The sequence below is a fragment of the Hetaerina americana genome, unplaced genomic scaffold, assembly GCF_022747635.1.
Source record: "Hetaerina americana unplaced genomic scaffold, ioHetAmer1.1.p SCAF_17, whole genome shotgun sequence".
Lineage (NCBI taxonomy): Eukaryota > Metazoa > Arthropoda > Insecta > Odonata > Calopterygidae > Hetaerina > Hetaerina americana.
This window is the reverse complement of record NW_027286730.1, coordinates 8,036,558-8,055,363: the sequence shown is the minus strand read 5'-3', so window position 1 is coordinate 8,055,363 and position 18,806 is coordinate 8,036,558. Positions and strand designations below refer to the sequence as shown.

Here is an 18,806-nt window from a genome sequence, read left to right as displayed (position 1 = left end):
CTTGTGAAGGGAAAATAATTTTGATAAAAACAGTAAAATGGTAAAATATATAAATATTTCTGATTAGGTTCATTTGGTAAACTTTGGCACGAAATGTGGAGCGAGGAATACAATTGTTCCCTATTTGGTTTGCGTTGCGTTGCTCGTTTCCAACAGTGAATCAAATTATCATCCAAGGTCTTGGGTATCATTTTGTGGTATCTTTATCGAAATTAAATTTATGAAGGTTATCCGATTTAATTTCCTGTTTGTTCATGGTGAATTCCATTTAGGACAAAATTAAAATAAATCAGACAAAAATTATTCTTTTTTAAACAAGTTAATTTTTGTATAAAGAATTTTTTTCCCTATTAGAAGGTTATCACGGTATCTTTTTCCCATAGTTATTCAGGAGATTACTTATTTGTCTAACTGCCATTGTCCATTGCTTTTATTTTATTTACAACATAACTAGGAGTACCCTGATGACTCTCATAAATAAATAAATAATTATTTTTTTTCTTAATTTTTAGGGCTTTTCCACCGGGCCATATTAATGAGTGGGACAGCTTTAGGAGATTGGGCTTTGACTGCTAGTCCATTGAAATCTACAATACAGGTAAGAAAATTATAGGGTATTAAAAATTTATATCATTTATCCCTTATTGACCTTTGCCGCTAGTATTCACTTATCAGTAAATTCAATTTTCCAGTGAGTGTGCGACTCCTAAAAAAAATATCAGAGCAGGAAATAACGCTTGGTTCGAAAATAATCACTTCCGGTAGTGCCACTTTATATTTACTCTCTGCAAGCAAATATTTGTACAAATATTTGCTTTCATATATGTTTATGTGTATGTAATTTATATATATATATATATATATATATATATATATATATATATATATATATATATATATATAATGTATAACACTTAGCACTAGTGGACACAGACAAAAACACAGAAACACACAAAAAAAGAGACTCACTATTTTTCGAATTTTCGGTGGTCGTTGCCACCTTTATCAAGGAGGAGAGGGACAGAACTCTGAGTTCTGTCCCTCTCCTCTTTGATAAAGGTGGCAACGACCACCGAAAATTCGAAAAATAGTGAGTCTCTTTTTTTGTGTGTTTCTGTGTTTTTGTCTGTGTCCACTAGTGCTAAGTGTTATACATTATTATTCACGTCCGTGAGTCTTTCAAAAAGTGTTATATATATATATATATATATATATATATATATATATATATATATATATATATATATTATATAATATACATATATATAATGTATATGTATATATTATATTATATATATACATGTATATATAATATATATGCACTTATTGCCTTCACAAAGTCTTCCCTTCGGAGAAATAGGAAAAGCAACTGCTCCTTTGCTTATCGTGGCCCCTTCTTCAAGAGAGACTGTCTCTCTTGAAGAAGGCCTCTGAGAGGGCCGAAAGCTCGAACAATTTACCGTGTGACTGTTTTTTAAATGTGTCTATTCTTTTCTATTTGTGTTTTATTGTGTCAGCCCATTATTATATTATCTATATAAACGAGCACATATACATATACATATATATATATATATATTTTTTTTTAAGGTAATCTACCGGTTAAGGTAGGTTTTTCGATGGACACAACTACCAAACAAATATTTTGTGACTACTAACAAAACACAACCCTAAATTCTACTCTACACCAGGTCCCTCTTCATCTCTGAGTACTTTCTTCCGCCCTTCATCCCGTCCAACATCCCTATCCTGTTCCTTCCCTTTCCTCTTTTGCCCAACATTCTACCCTCTATCACAGTCTTCAACATCCCACTGCCGGTCAACACCCCCTTCATCCACTTTTCCTGCCTCCATAGGATTGCTCCCAACAAACCCCTCTCTTCGCACACCATACCAAGTACTTCGTCAATTGTTTTCTTCTCTGTCCATTTCACCTTCTCCATTCTTCTCCACACCCACATTTCAAAAGCCTCCAGTCTACGTCTATCCTCCTGCTTCAATGACCACGTTTCCGCGCCGTACATAGCTACGCTCCATATCAAAGTTTTTACGAGTCTTTTCTTAACATCTTTACTCAAAGTCCCCGTCATCAACTCCCTCCTCCTCGTGAAAGCCTCTTTGCCTAGCGCAATTCTTCTCCTTACGTCCCTACTACTTTGACCGTGTTGGTCCAAAACACTACCGAGATACGTAAACTGTTCTACCTGCTCTAGTTTTTGCCCTCCTATTTTAATGTTAAGCTTGCCCTTTTTCTTTCTAGAAAATCGCATAACCTTTGTTTTATTAATGTTGATTCTCATCCCATACCTGTCGCACTGAATTTCCAATTCACTCAGCAATGCTTGCAGCCCCTTGGCTGACTGACAAACTAAAGCTTGGTCATCAGCAAACCTAACTGATTTTACCAATTCCCCGCCCACTTTCATTCCTACCTCTAGTTCTTCCCATGCCTCTTTGATCATTTCCTCTGCATACAGGTTGAACAGCAACGGTGATAATGGGCAACCCTGCCTTACACCCCTTCCTGACACTGCCCATCCTGACTCCCCGTTTCCCACCCGCACCTGAGCAGTCTGAGACATGTACAGGTTGCGGATTAGCCTCCTTTCCCTCTAATCGATTCCTATTTTCTGCAATATACTCATTAGTTTTTCCCAATTCACTCTATCAAACGCTTTTTCGAAATCTACGAAACAGGCAAATACCTGCTGGGTGTGCTCTATATTCCTCTCGATTAATAATCTCATTACTGCAATGGCATCACGCGTACCTCTCCCCTTCCTAAACCCAAACTGATCATCCCCTAAGTAATCATTTGCCCTACTCTCTATCCTTTTGTTTATGATCCTGAGAACAACTTTAGCTTCGTGGGATATCAAACTAATTATCCTATAGTCCTCACATGACGTGGCCTTTACCTTTTTCGGAATCGGAACTAAAACTGCTCTCACAAAGTCTTCCGGCCAGATTCCCTCCTCATAAATGCTACGGATCAGCCCATATAGCCTCTTCCTCCCACATTTTCCTAAGCATTTTAAAAGTTCCACGGGAATGTTATCTACCCCCACGGCCTTATTTAGTTTCATCTCCCTTAATACCCTTTCTATCTCATTGTCTAGTATGCCTGGACCTAATCTATCTTCCTCAACGTCATTTTCTTTTTCAATGTCTAACTTTGTTGGTCTGAGTTCTTTACTATACAGTTCTTCTATGTACTCCTTCCATCTCTCTTGGATCTTTCCTGCGTCAACTATTACCTTACCCGCCTTATCTCTAACTGTTAGCATAGCTCTTCCTTTATTACTTCCCGATAACTATTTAACTTTTCTGTACAGCGCACCGATTTCACCCTTCCTCTGGAGACTTTCCATATCCTCGCACTGCGTCTTCCACCATGCGTCTTTTGCCTTATTTGTTGCCCGCCTCAATTTATTGTTCAATTCTTTGTACTTCATTTTGCCTAATTCTGTATTTATATTCTTCCATTTTCGCCGCTCATCCATCTTTGTAATAACCTCATCCGTGATCCATGGTTTCCTAGTCCTTTTAGCGTTAACGGTTCCAATAGTGTCTTTTGCGGCTTTAGACAACCCTTTTTTGATCATTTCCCATTTTTTTTCGATAGTTATAAGCCCTTTACCATCCTCCATGATTTTCTCTACCGCCTGTTTGTATTCCTTCCTTTTAACCCATTTAATGCTTCTACATTCCATTTTCTAATTCGCCGCCCCTGCCTTATCTTTTTGAAACGTACGCTACATTTCATAACAACTAAATTGTGGTCTGAGTTTGCATCCGCTCCCGGGAAGCTGTGAGAATTTATCACACTGTTCCTAACCCTGTGTCTAACCAGGATATAATCTAGCTGATATCTTCCTGAGTCACCTAGCATTTTCCATGTATACCTGCGTCTTTTGTGGTGTCTAAACCAAGTGTTGGTGACGACTAACCCCTGTCTCCTGCAGAACTCAACTGCTTTCTCCCCGCGGTCATTCCTCGTGCCTAAACCGTAGTCGCCCACCTCATCACCATCTCTTCCTTCGCCTACCGTCGCATTCCAATCCCCCATCACTATCAAATGTTTCCCTGCAGGAACACACGCGATCATGTCCTCTAACTGATCGTATATCTTATCGACCTCTTCTTCCTTATGGTTGCTCGGTGGCATGTATACCTGAAAAATAACTAAGTTCGTCGGCTCTGCTTTTATCTCCACTAGTAGTATTCTATCCGTTACCTGCTCTATTTTGACTACGCTTCTTCCTACCTCTTCATTTAATACTATGGCAACCCCTCGTTGGCTCTCGTCCCCACCGCTGTGTATTATTCTATACTTATCACTCCAGTAATCCCCGCTATCTTTCCATCTCACCTCGCATAGACCTAAAATATCTATATTTCCCCTTTCCATCTCTCGCTTAACATTCTCCAATTTCCCTGTCCTCATCATTGTCCCAACATTCCACGTTCCTATTCTAACTAATTTTGTCTTCCTCTCCTGCGTTTTCTGTCCTGCTGCTTTTGGTTTTCCCTTGCAAGGGTTTCGTGGGATGACGACCGCGGAAGCCTTGCCTCCCCCGCTGCCGGGCACGACACACGGCCGATTGGGCCGAGCCCCGTGGTTGCCAGGACTCAAAATATCTCTATTGTCCATCATATTTTTCTTGGGAATGATAATTGAGGTGGTTTCCCGTTGCCTTCCTCAATAGTGTTTTTAACGTGACATCTTCACTTACTGGCCGCCCCACTGGGGTCAGACGCCATTGCAGCCGCCTCACTGAGGAACAGACGCTGCGTGGACTACCTTTCGTCTGGCTCCTAACCTTCGACCTATCTGGCATGGGTGACCCTACCAGGAGCAATAATTATTACTCCCGCCAGCACAGCTCTAGGGGTCATCGGAACGCACAAGCCCTTCCACCACGTCAAGGTTGTAGTCCGGGGAGGGACATATATATATATATATATATATATATATATATATATATATATATATATATATATATATATATATATATATATATATATATATATATATATATATATATATATATATATATATATATATATATATATATATACACATTCAAACACGAAATCCCGCCAAACGGCGAATAAATACTCATATATACAGAAACAGATATAAGGAAAAGGGATAGGAACACATATAAAGGACGAACACAATAGAGGTGGGGAAGGCGGAATCGAACGGATCACAAGAGTAAAAATATCTCCTCAACCGGGACTCGAACACCGGATCTTTCCACTTGCCGGGCGGATGCTCTTAACCACTTGAGCTATCGAGGATAGTCAATTTACCCTGAGATCCGTGGGTATAATATGTCGCCAAGCGCCCCGATTCTTTCAGCCAAGAGATGGCGTCAGGGGGCTGTTTCACCCACCAAAGGAGAAATAGACAATACACAAGGAAAGGAAAGGACAGTGGGTTAGAATTCATACAACATCATACAGGAAAGGAACAGTGCGTTTCGTGGCACGCATAGCCAGAAGAAAGAGATGAGCCACATTGGCCAAATACACATTCAAACACGAAATCCCGCCAAACGGCGAATAAATACTCATATATACAGAAACAGATATAAGGAAAAGGGATAGGAACACATATAAAGGACGAACACAATAGAGGTGGGGAAGGCGGAATCGAACGGATCACAAGGGTAAAAATATCTCCTCAACCGGGACTCGAACACCGGATCTTTCCACTTGCCGGGCGGATGCTCTTAACCACTTGAGCTATCGAGGATAGTCAATTTACCCTGAGATCCGTGGGTCTAATATGTCGCCAAGCGCCCCGATTCTTTCAGCCAAGAGATGGCGTCAGGGGGCTGTTTCACCCACCAAAGGAGAAATAGACAATACACAAGGAAAGGAAAGGACAGTGGGTTAGAATTCATACAACATCATACAGGAAAGGAACAGTGCGTTTCGTGGCACGCATAGCCAGAAGAAAGAGATGAGCCACATTGGCCAAATACACATTCAAACACGAAATCCCGCCAAACGGCGAATAAATACTCATATATACAGAAACAGATATAAGGAAAAGGGATGGGAACACATATAAAGGACGAACACAATAGAGGTGGGGAAGGCGGAATCGAACGGATCACAAGAGTAAAAATATCTCCTCAACCGGGACTCGAACACCGGATCTTTCCACTTGCCGGGCGGATGCTCTTAACCACTTGAGCTATCGAGGATAGTCAATTTACCCTGAGATCCGTGGGTCTAATATGTCGCCAAGCGCCCCGATTCTTTCAGCCAAGAGATGGCGTCAGGGGGCTGTTTCACCCACCAAAGGAGAAATAGACAATACACAAGGAAAGGAAAGGACAGTGGGTTAGAATTCATACAACATCATACAGGAAAGGAACAGTGCGTTTCGTGGCACGCATAGCCAGAAGAAAGAGATGAGCCACATTGGCCAAATACACATTCAAACACGAAATCCCGCCAAACGGCGAATAAATACTCATATATACAGAAACAGATATAAGGAAAAGGGATAGGAACACATATAAAGGACGAACACAATAGAGGTGGGGAAGGCGGAATCGAACGGATCACAAGAGTAAAAATATCTTCTTCTGGCTATGCGTGCCACGAAACGCACTGTTCCTTTCCTGTATGATGTTGTATGAATTCTAACCCACTGTCCTTTCCTTTCCTTGTGTATTGTCTATTTCTCCTTTGGTGGGTGAAACAGCCCCCTGACGCCATCTCTTGGCTGAAAGAATCGGGGCGCTTGGCGAATTATTAGACCCACGGATCTCAGGGTAAATTGACTATCCTCGATAGCTCAAGTGGTTAAGAGCATCCGCCCGGCAAGTGGAAAGATCCGGTGTTCGAGTCCCGGTTGAGGAGATATTTTTACTCTTGTGATCCGTTCGATTCCGCCTTCCCCACCTCTATTGTGTTCGTCCTTTATATGTGTTCCCATCCCTTTTCCTTATATCTGTTTCTGTATATATGAGTATTTATTCGCTGTTTGGCGGGATTTCGTGTTTGAATGTGTATTTGGCCAATGTGGCTCATCTCTTTCTTCTGGCTATGCGTGCCAGGAAACGCACTGTTCCTTTCCTGTATGATGTTGTATGAATTCTAACCCACTGTCCTTTCCTTTCCTTGTGTATTGTCTATTTCTCCTTTGGTGGGTGAAACAGCCCCCTGACGCCATCTCTTGGCTGAAAGAATCGGGGCGCTTGGCGACATATTATACCCACGGATCTCAGGGTAAATTGACTATCCTCGATAGCTCAAGTGGTTAAGAGCATCCGCCCGGCAAGTGGAAAGATCCGGTGTTCGAGTCCCGGTTGAGGAGATATTTTTACTCTTGTGATCCGTTCGATTCCGCCTTCCCCACCTCTATTGTGTTCGTCCTTTATATGTGTTCCCATCCCTTTTCCTTATATCTGTTTCTGTATATATGAGTATTTATTCGCTGTTTGGCGGGATTTCGTGTTTGAATGTGTATTTGGCCAATGTGGCTCATCTCTTTCTTCTGGCTATGCGTGCCACGAAACGCACTGTTCCTTTCCTGTATGATGTTGTATGAATTCTAACCCACTGTCCTTTCCTTTCCTTGTGTATTGTCTATTTCTCCTTTGGTGGGTGAAACAGCCCCCTGACGCCATCTCTTGGCTGAAAGAATCGGGGCGCTTGGCGACATATTATACCCACGGATCTCAGGGTAAATTGACTATCCTCGATAGCTCAAGTGGTTAAGAGCATCCGCCCGGCAAGTGGAAAGATCCGGTGTTCGAGTCCCGGTTGAGGAGATATTTTTACTCTTGTGATCCGTTCGATTCCGCCTTCCCCACCTCTTTTGTGTTCGTCCTTTATATGTGTTCCAATCCCTTTTCCTTATATCTGTTTCTGTATATATGAGTATATATATATATATATATATATATATATATATATATATATATATATATATATATATATATATATATTTTTTTTTTTTTTTAAAGTAATCTACCGGTTAAGGTAGGTTTTTGGACGGACACAACTACCAAACAAATATTTTATTACTCCTAACAAAACACAAAATCAATCATCCTACTCTATATCAGGTCCCTCTTCATCTCTGAGTACTTTCTTCCTCCCTTCATCCCGTCAAACAACCCTATCCTGTTCCTTCCCTTTCCTCTTTTGCCCAACATTCTACCCTCTATCACAGTCTTCAACATCCCACTGCCGGTCAACACCCCCTTCATCCACTTTTCCTGCCTCCATAGGATTGCTCCCAACAAACCACTCTCTTCGCCCACCATACCAAGAACTTCCTCATTTGTTTTCTTCTCTGTCCATTTCACCTTCTCCATTCTTCTCCACACCCACATTTCAAAAGCCTCCAATCTACGTCTATCCTCCTGCTTCAATGACCACGTTTCCGCTCCGTACATAGCTACGCTCCATATCAAAGTTTTTACGAGTCTTTTCTTAACATCCTTACTCAAAGTCCCTGTCATCAACTCCCTCCTCCTTGTGAAAGCCTCTTTGCCTAGCGCAATTCTTCTCCTTACGTCCCTACTACTTTGACCGTGTTGGTCCAAAACACTACCGAGATACGTAAACTGTTCTACCTGCTCTAGCTTTTGCCCTCCTATTTTAATGTTAAACTTGGCCTTTTTCTTTCTAGAAAATCGCATAACCTTTGTTTTATTAATATTGATTCTCATCCCATACCTGTCGCACTGAATTTCCAATTCACTAAGCAATGCTTGCAGCCCCTTGGCTGACTGACAAACTAAAGCTTGGTCATCAGCAAACCTAACTGATTTTACGAATTCCCCGCCCACTTTCATTCCTACCTCGAGTTCATCCCATGCCTCTTTGATCATTTCTTCTGCATACAGGTTGAACAGCAACGGTGATAATGGGCAACCCTGCCTTACACCCCTTCCTAACACTGCCCATCTTGACTCCCCGTTTCCCACCCTCACCTGAGCAGTCTGAGACATGTACAGGTTGCGGATTAGCCTCCTTTCCCTCCAATCTATTCCTATTTTCTGCAATATACTCATTAGTTTTTCCCAATTTACTCTATCAAACGCTTTTTCGAAATCTACGAAACAGGCAAATACCTCCTGGTTGTGTTCTATATTCCTTTCGATTAATAATCTCATTACTGCAATGGCATCAAGCGTACCTCTCCCCTTCCTAAACCCAAACTGATCATCCCCTAAGTAATCATTTGCCCTACTCTCTATCCTTTGGTTTATGATCCTGAGAACAACCTTAGCTGCGTGGGATATCAAACTAATTGTCCTATAGTCCTCACATGACGTGGCCTTTACCTTTTTCGGAATAGGAACTAAAACTAATCTCACAAAGTCTTCCGGCCAGATTCCATCCTCATAAATACTACGGATCAGCCCATATAGCCTCTTCCTCCCATATTTTCCCAAGCATTTCAAAAGTTCCACGGGAATGTTATCTACCCCCACGGCCTTATTTAGTTTCATCTCCCTTAATGCCCTTTCTATCTCATTGTCTAGTATGCCTGGACCTAAGCTATCTTCCTCTACGTCATTTTCTTTTTCAATATCTAACTTTGTTGGTCTAAGCTCTTTACTGTACAGTTCTTCTACATATTCCTTCCATCTCTCTTGGATCTTTCCTACGTCAACTATTACCTTACCGGCCTTATCTCTAACTGCTATCGTTGATCTCCCTTTCTTACTTCCCGATAAAGATTTAACTATGCTGTAGAGCGCACCGATTTCCCCCTTCCTCTGCAGACTTTCCATATTCTCGCACTGCGTCTTCCACCATGCTTCCTTTGCTTTATTTGTTGCCCGCCTCAATTTATTGTTCAATTCTTTGTACTTCATTTTGCCTAATTCTGTATTTATATTCTTCCATTTTCGCCCCTCATCCATCTTTGTAATCATCTCATCCGTGATCCATGGTTTACGAATCCTTTTAGCGTTAACGGTTCCAATAGTGTCTTTTGCCGCTTTAGACAACCCTTTTTTGATACATTCCCATTTTTCTTCAATAGTACTTAGCTCTTTACCGTCCTCCATGATTTTCTCTACCGCCTGTTTGTATTCCTTTCTTTTCAACCCATTTAATGCTTCTACATTCCATTTTCTAACTCGCCGCCCCTGCCTTATCTTTTTAAAACGTACGCTACATTTCATAACAACTAAATTGTGGTCTGAGTCCGCATCCGCTCCCGGGAAGCTGTGGGAATTTATCACACTGTTCCTAAACCTGTGTCTAACCAGGATATAGTCCAGCTGATATCTTCCTGAGTCGCCTGGCATTTTCCATGTATACCTGCGTCTTTTGTGGTGTCTGAACCAAGTGTTGGTGATAACTAAGCCCTGTCTCCTGCAGAACTCAACTGCTTTCTCCCCGCGGTCATTCCTCGTGCCTAAACCGTAGTCCCCCACCTCATCACCATCTCTTCCTTCGCCTACTGTCGCATTCCAATCCCCCATCACTATCAAATGTTTCCCTGCAGGAACACATGCAATCATGTCACCTAACTGATCGTATATCCTATCGACCTCTTCTTCCTTATGGTTGCTCGGTGGCATGTATACCTGGATAATAACTAAGTTCGTCGGTTCTGCTTTTATCTCCACTAGTAGTATTCTATCCGTATTCTATATATATATATATATATATAATATATATGTATATATTATACATATATGTATATATATATATATATATATATATATATATATATATATATATATATATATATATAATATATATGTATATATTATACATATATGTATATATATATATATATATATATATATATATATATATATATATATATATATATATATATATATATATATATATATATATATATGTAAACATATGTATATGATGTTTGGTAAATAAATGAAGGAAATTCAGAAAAACATTCTAGTAACAGAATTATATTCTGAGGAAAACTGCTTTAACTAATGAAAACATTGATTTTGAAAATATTGTTTAATAAACTCTTTGGTAACAATACTCGGTTATATTTGATCATTTATCCTGAACCTGGTATTAATGTCTTATTTAACATTTCCTAATTAGTAAAACTCTCCCTGTGTCGCAATAAGTAGCATACGTATCCACATCTCTAGGTCACGTTTACAGAAATATTGGCTGCCTTGACCGAAGAAAATTTTTGAAACTGGTTAATACGAAATCTCCCTTCATCTCTTATTAAAATTTCCCATGACTCCACGTTTGCAACATTTACCGCTGAGTTGGATAAACGCTTTCCCCGCAGGTCGCGGAGGCTCTCAACTGTCCGTTGAGGGAGAGGGACGATGAGTTGGCCGCTTGCCTGCGTCGTAAGCGGCTCGCCGAGCTCATGAGAGTTCGGGTCGGCGGATCATCGTCCCGCTACGATCCTCCTTTCGGGCCCGTCGTGGACGGGAGCGTAGTTCCAAACGAGCCGATGAAGTTGATGGGCGTGTACCGGGACCTCTTCTCTCGCTACGACCTCCTGCTGGGTACTACCCAGCGGGAGGCCCACCACTCCCTCAGCGCCGCAGCCCTCGCCCACGGTCTCCTGCAGAGGGAGCGAGACGACAAGATCAAGAAATACGTCCGAGCCAGATACGAAATAGCACCTGATCAGGTGAGCATCTCCCTCTCTTAGATTCTGGAAGTTATGTGTAGTTTTATTCTGCTATGGAGTACATTAAAACGAAGAGACCCTCAGTAATCTAAATTATTGAAATAAGACATTTCCTGGTTTCGAAAATATATAACGTGGAGGAACTGAATCTCTTAGATACTCGTACACGTAGATTTACTTAAAATTTCTTGCCAATACATTATCAATGACGATGTTTTACACTTCATGAAAAATTCGATGGCAGTGGTGTTTGGTTTCAAATTGTGGTGGCTGACAAGTGTAATGTAAGGTAGGTTTAACGCATTACTTTGTATTGTTGTTTCTTTAAGCATTTCAACTACCCTGTTGACTGGAAACTTTGTTTTTGGCCGTTTTTAATGTGTGCTAACAGATTGCCTCTGGTTGACTCTTCACCATTATTACGTTTAATATTTATCATTTTTTGGGTCATAGCTATTCTTATAAATATCTTATTTCTGTCTGCATTTTTTTACTTGAAGTGAGATCTACAGTTATTGCCTTCGCAAAGTCTTCCCTTCGGAGAAATAGGAAAAGCAACTGCTCCTTTGCTTATCGTGGCCCCTTAAACTAAGTCATAGCGTACATTATTTCAGGCATCCAGAAACGCTGTTGAGAATGAATGTCATAGCCTCTCGAATATCAATTGATTGTAATTCAAATTAATTGTAATGAGTGTCAAGGTACATATCTCATTTTTTATAAGCATAAACTCTTAAATAACATTCTTTATTTTGAAAAATGGGTTAGTGCGTACATTTTTTTACAGAGATCCGAAAACAAATTTTTCTTTCATATTACATTTTGAAAACGAGTTCCTTTTAAGTAGGGGAACTTTTGTAACCAAGGTTATTTTTATTACTTAGCTGCCTGCCAACCCCTATAAAACTGCCACTTTTGAATCCTACAATTGTTTTTCAGATTTTTTCTAACATTAATGGAAAATCTTATTAAGAATTTGGTAGAACCTCGTAAGGTGTTTAATGTATGTAACTCGGGAACACCAATACATGTGCCCTGATTCTTCGTCTAATAATTCTTAGAAAAATACGATAAAATAAAGCATTCTGTTTTTTTGAAGACTATTATATTGTGATGCTGAAAAAGGAAATAGATAAAATTGAGTTTCCGTCACGTACTGAAAAATATCATATGGTGATAATTCTACGAGATGAAAAATTTGCGCTGGTAAAATTACGCTACCTTTGTTACTATATTTCCCATTGTGTTCACGATTTTCAAATAATGGCAAGCAATGTTTTTTTCATCATTGAAATTAATTTTTTTTTGCGTTATAAATATGCTGTTCAAATATCATTAGGTATTCGCCGCAATTCTCAAGCATTATGACCCAGGGTTTGGCTCGGTCATGGACTCAGGATTGGCCGCCTCGGACGCCACCCGCGCGGAGCAGCACCGAGACATTCTCCTTCAGTTGCTGGGGGATGCAAGAAGCGTGGCGCCGATGGTACAGACGGCGGATTTCCATTCTGCCGTCAACCCGAAATCTTATTTTTATGTTTTTTCTCATCGGACGAAATTCGGTGACTATCCAGGGGTGAGTACTCTATGACTATCGTTGAGCGTCATATTTACTTCTATTTTCCTTTGATACGTGTAACACCTCAATTTCTTGAAAGTTTAGACATAAAAATGCGAATCATGGTTTTCTGGAAGGTTTCGACTATTGCAAACCAATCAAAACTTGTTTTCATCATCTCCAATATGGTACTTAAAATATATGGATATGTATGCATGCAATCAACGCCGCGTTGATAGTCAATATTATTGTAATCCGTGTGGAATAACAAGTCGCGCAGTAATTGTTTTGATAGTCATTGTTTTTCATGTTTATTTTATTCCATTCTGTAGTGTTCAATATTCCTTTTCTGCTATTTGTTCGGTTGTATACACAAATAACGTTAGAATCAGAAATTTCTTAAAAGATATCTAAATAGTCAATAAATAATTTATGCAATTATTTTTTCGTCAACTATCGTAACATTTCTGGCCTCATTGATGATTCTATACGTTTTCCCATTGATATAAATTCTAATCCAGTAATTTATAAATTTTAAATGTAAAAATGTATAAATTCTAATTTAGAGTATTTTGGCGTATTGCTTTCTTTTTGGTCACCGAATATTTATTTAGAAAACTTATTGCTTCATCATCATCAAAGCGTCCTTAAACTCGGAAATGCGTTAGCGAGCATTAGTGATTCTTTTACCTCATATTAGACTGTCTCCGAAATTTGCAAAAGCATATTTAATTTCTCTCCCTTCTTCTTTCCCCTCTATTCATCATATATATGTAAGAATACGTACGTACTTCATGCATATGTAATAATATTTTCACATGACTCCCCTTTTATATTTGAACTACTAATTAGCCACTTTAAGATTAATATCGTTTAAAGGTATCATTCACAGGCTGTAAGAAACCTGTTCGTTTTGTAAAACCCGGAATTCATTTTATGATTAACCACATTAAACGAAATATGAATAAAATGAGAGCATCAAGAATTCGCTAAAAGTCCTTTATTTATTTTTAAATTATTAAACCTTATTTATTGTTTGCGTATGATAGAGACTACTCTGCAATGTATGTGATATTGGTTTTACTATGTAATATTGGTTTTAAATGGAGTTTTTACTTTTTAGAGAGCTTCTTCATCGCGCAATTTAAAATTTTAATATGTTTACGAATTTTATGTTAAATTTTTACGAATACTATATGTATAGTATATGTACTAGTATATGTACATTCCGTTATGGATGAAAAGAAGGAAGGTGAAGTTCAGCAGAAGGAAGGTGCGACCATGGGATCACCACTCTCTCCTGTGGTAGGTGACATTTTCATGGAGAATTTTGAGAAGAAGGCAATAGAGACCTATCCGAAGAAACCATCTCTTTGGATCCGCTATGTCGATGATACCTTTGTCATCTGGCCACACGGGAAAGAAGAATTAGAGCTGTTCCTGAAACACCTAAATCAGCAACATCCTGCCATAAAATTTACCATGGAAACTGAGCAGAATGGTGTTCTCCCTTTCTTAGATGTGTTAGTGACCAAAAAACCGGATGGCAGCCTTGGCCATGCCGTATACCGAGAGAAAACCCACACCGACCGGTACTTGGATGCGCGATCACACCACCATCCCGCCCATAAGAGCTCGCTAGTAAATACACTAGTTCATCGCGCCTACGCCATCTCCGACGCCGAATCACTCCCATCAGAAAAGAGATACCTCGTTTCTGCGCTGGGGAAAAATGGATACCCAGAACACATGGTCCGAAAAAAGACCGTCATAAAGGAAATGGAGTTGACGAAAGAGGCGATTCGGGCCAAGGAACAGAACGAGGAGAAACCAGAAAAAGAAAAACCAGCGGCATATGCTACCATCCCCTATGTCGCCGGAACGGCTGAGAAGATAAGCAAGCTACTACGGAAGCATAACATAACCACTAGGTTCTCCACAGCCAGAAAAATCAGCGACATAATATCTAAGCCAAAGGACAAAATCCCCGATCTTATGCACGAAGGTGTATATGAGATAAAGTGCACGTGTGGGAAGTCATATATCGGTCAAACAGGGAGGTCCATCAGATGCAGGACCAAGGAGCACCAAAGAGCCACAGATAAGAAACAATTCCGACTTTCGGCAATTGCCGAACATGCGTGGTCGGAACCTGGACACTCTATAAAGTTCGACCAGACTAGAGTGCTGACAAGAGAAAGGCGATATTTTCCGCGACTCATCAGAGAAGCGGTGGAAATAATAAAAAATCCATACAATTTCAACCGTGAGGACGGCTAAACCCTGACCTCCACTTGGAAAAGGGTGATTCCCACTCGCCGTCAAGAAAGAGCTAATCAGAGAGCTCCCGGCCAGCCAGCGTCTCCTATATATAGCGGCCAAAACGCAACGTACATCACTTCGACCTGAAGACGCCTCCAGAACTGGGGGCGAAACAGTTGTCAACCAACTAAACTACGCGACGGTAATTCCCGGAAACCAGCTTGGATTAACCTAATGATTGTTGAAACAAAAAAAAGTACTAAATTATACTGATTGACCAATTTGAATTTAAAAAACGAATCAGAAATAGCAATCAGATTCAGCTTGGCAAAGTTTTGCAAGAAATGCCGTAATATTAATATTCGTAATTCCATATGATATAAAACACAGAGTGATTGACACCAGTCCTCGCAATCAGTGGCAGTTATCGTAATTTTTTTAATTAAGTTACGTTTTCTATGTTCAATATACTAATTTTTATTTTCTTTATCTCTTTCTCTTTATACTTATTTTATTTCTATATTCAATTATACTAATACCATTAATATCGTGGTAATTGCCTCAATAATTGTCTCTTCTCTTCCATTCGATCTGCAAGCTTTTAATATACGCACCATTTTCAAGAAACTAGTGATACTTAACCCATATAAGGCTTATAAACCTTTTAAAGCATTTGTACCCAAATGTGACATTTTGGTACAATATAAACTAATGTAATCAAAGTATAGTTTATTTACTTTATCACTTTTTTAAGAGTATTGTTATATAATATTTATAGTATTTATTTTATCACTATTTTTAAGAGATACCCGTTTACGTGCACGTATGCGTTTACGTGGATCGGATCTTTTCAGACTCCTGGCAGCGTCCCTGGAGAAGAGTTGCCTTACGTATTTGGGGCACCGCTGGACACCTGGGGAGAGATACAAACGCACTTCCCGCAGAAGTACAATGCTCAGGAGACTCTCTTTGCGGAGGCGGTCATGACCTTTTGGACGAACTTCGCTAAGACCGGGTAAGGCCCAGGGAAACCTTAAATGTAGGCTACAAATAACTTTTGTAATAAATCCCATTTACTAATATAAGATCAAAGGGTATATTTGTTGAAACTGGTCGTAATACTAGTGATGAAATATAGTTGAGACTATTACGTACAAAGAAAACCTACAGGAAGTACAATTGCTATTTTCAGGACTAATTTAGTGGTTTGATAATACTCTTGATTATTACTTACTGGCTTTTCATCTATCTCGTGTTATTTGCTGAAAAAATTAATTAAAAAGCATGTTAGAATCAAACTGTAACTTTGGGAAAAGAAAACTTTGAATGAACTTCAACAAAAAATTTGTATTGTATTTCCTGGGCAGCTTAAATAATTCAACTTGAGTACTATCCGATTACCGTTGAAGTACATATATCTTCAATTGTTAAGAAAATTTTCCTTCGGGTAAGGCAATCCTTGAATTTATATAGTAGCATAATAATATAAAAAACCAATTCAACCATTACCTAAATTAAAAACCTGAATAATACTACGTTAACTAAATAAGTTTGCGGGCCACAAACATTAATGATCACAGACGTGTATGTTGATGCAGACAGCCTGCCAAACAAGAACTCAATACCAGACTGAAAAATATCGTGTTTTTTACCTAAAATATATACTTTAATTTGATTGATTAAGTTAGAAAAAGCTTTAATAGCTCACATTATATATACCAATAAGATGAGTCATAATTTGAGCTATTACGCAATACCTTAATTAGTTAAAAACCCTTTTAATTTCTGCTACATTTGATCACTCATTTTGAACATTAACTGTTTACCCAACACTAGCTTCCCCGCGGTGACCAAGTTTAGTTTTCAATATGAATCACGCCAAAGTAATAAAGATTAAGAATACGCAATCTTAGGCAGCTTTCCTGTGTCTTAAGCTCGGTCGCCAGTTTCTCCCCCTTATTAAAGGAGGTGGTGGGACGCTTGACTCTATGGATCCACCACGCCTCTCCCTCTTTCCTTCAGTTATCCAAGGGGGAAGTTGGGATCCACGATTCGCTTTAATTTTGCTGCAGGTTTTTTTTTCCCCCCCAAGTCCAACAAAGTCACTTCTGTCGACGAAATATCCATAGAGTCGGGGACCAGTACGTTTGTTCGGTCAACTCACGGACTCATGGTTAAAGGAGTGATAAATGGAGAGAGATTAAAGGCGCGGAAAGTGAGGGAAAGGGTTTTTGAGGTCTCTCGACCAACTTTCTCTCCCGTCGTTACTCCAACCCACTTCCTCTTCCTCCCTCCCCTTTGCTTCTCCCCGCCCAGCCTAGTTCCGCCATTCCCGCCGCCAACCCGCCTCGCAGGGAGCTATTCAAAGCCACCAAGCCTCCCCATCTGGTACGTGACCGATTACAGTTGAAATCAAAATCGCTTGCGCCTGCCTTTCCCGCATCTCTACTTCCCCACTCCACGTCCCCCTTGCGCCTCCCACAGACCGACCCTCCCTTAAGCCACCAGTCTTCACAATGCCCCCGGACTTGGGGAAACTAACTTGGTAGAAATCCTGAGTGTCCCTCACGAACCCACTTTGACTTCTTCCCCTATATTGCTTTCGCTTTCCTCTTCTTCATTTTTCCCATATTTCCATGGCATGTCTTAAAATAGCTCTGACATTTTTTTGCGTTTACTTATTACTTATTGCTATTTTTTCTCATTGAAATGGGATTATATATTTCAGGTTTACAACCTTAATTGGTAACTGATTTTGAAAAATGTGGCCATTTTGCTAATTGCCAAACGAATGATTAGTAATGAAAATATTATGACCGTGTAGGATTTGTCTCCCGTATATTTCTATCAATTTATTTGGAATGGGAATTAAGCAAACAAATTGGGATGTTTTTATGCTTAAAAGTTACAAGAGAAACTAATGGAGACTTGTTCGACAGTGTGACTATCGAACAGTATCAATTATTTGAAATCCATTTCCGCAAATTACCAACCAATTCCAGAGAAAAAGGTGTCTAAAATTTACCTTTTAACATTAATAATACCTTGTATACAAAATTAACCTTAATTGCGAACTAATAAATTATCATAAATGAAATAAAATCAAATAGGTTTTATAGAATCAATTAGTATTACTATATTTATCTTGTCAAAAAGTTTTATGAAAGTCGTAATAGGTTCCATTCCTACTAGTTTGGAATTAGTTTACTTTCAAGATATTTTGTTTATTATTTCAAGTTAGAAGCAATCAAATAAATTTGAAGTATATTTTGTCAATTAATATATGTGTTGTATTTTAATCAGTACATCAAAAAATAATTTTGAAAGATAGAGAAAAAGCGGTTTATCGGTATTTTT

General features: G+C 39.4%; 1 protein-coding gene across 1 annotated transcript in view; it reads left to right on the top strand.

Moving 5' to 3' along the window:
• The window catches only part of Nlg1 (Neuroligin 1), a 57,295-nt gene that overhangs the window by 14,606 nt on the left and 23,883 nt on the right, over positions 1–18,806 (top strand). Inside the window, exons 4-7 of the mRNA XM_071584294.1 lie at positions 513–598; positions 11,276–11,629; positions 12,969–13,205; positions 16,304–16,464. Coding sequence (XP_071440395.1) covers positions 513–598; positions 11,276–11,629; positions 12,969–13,205; positions 16,304–16,464 — 838 coding nt within the window. The remainder of the gene's footprint in view (positions 1–512; positions 599–11,275; positions 11,630–12,968; positions 13,206–16,303; positions 16,465–18,806) is intronic.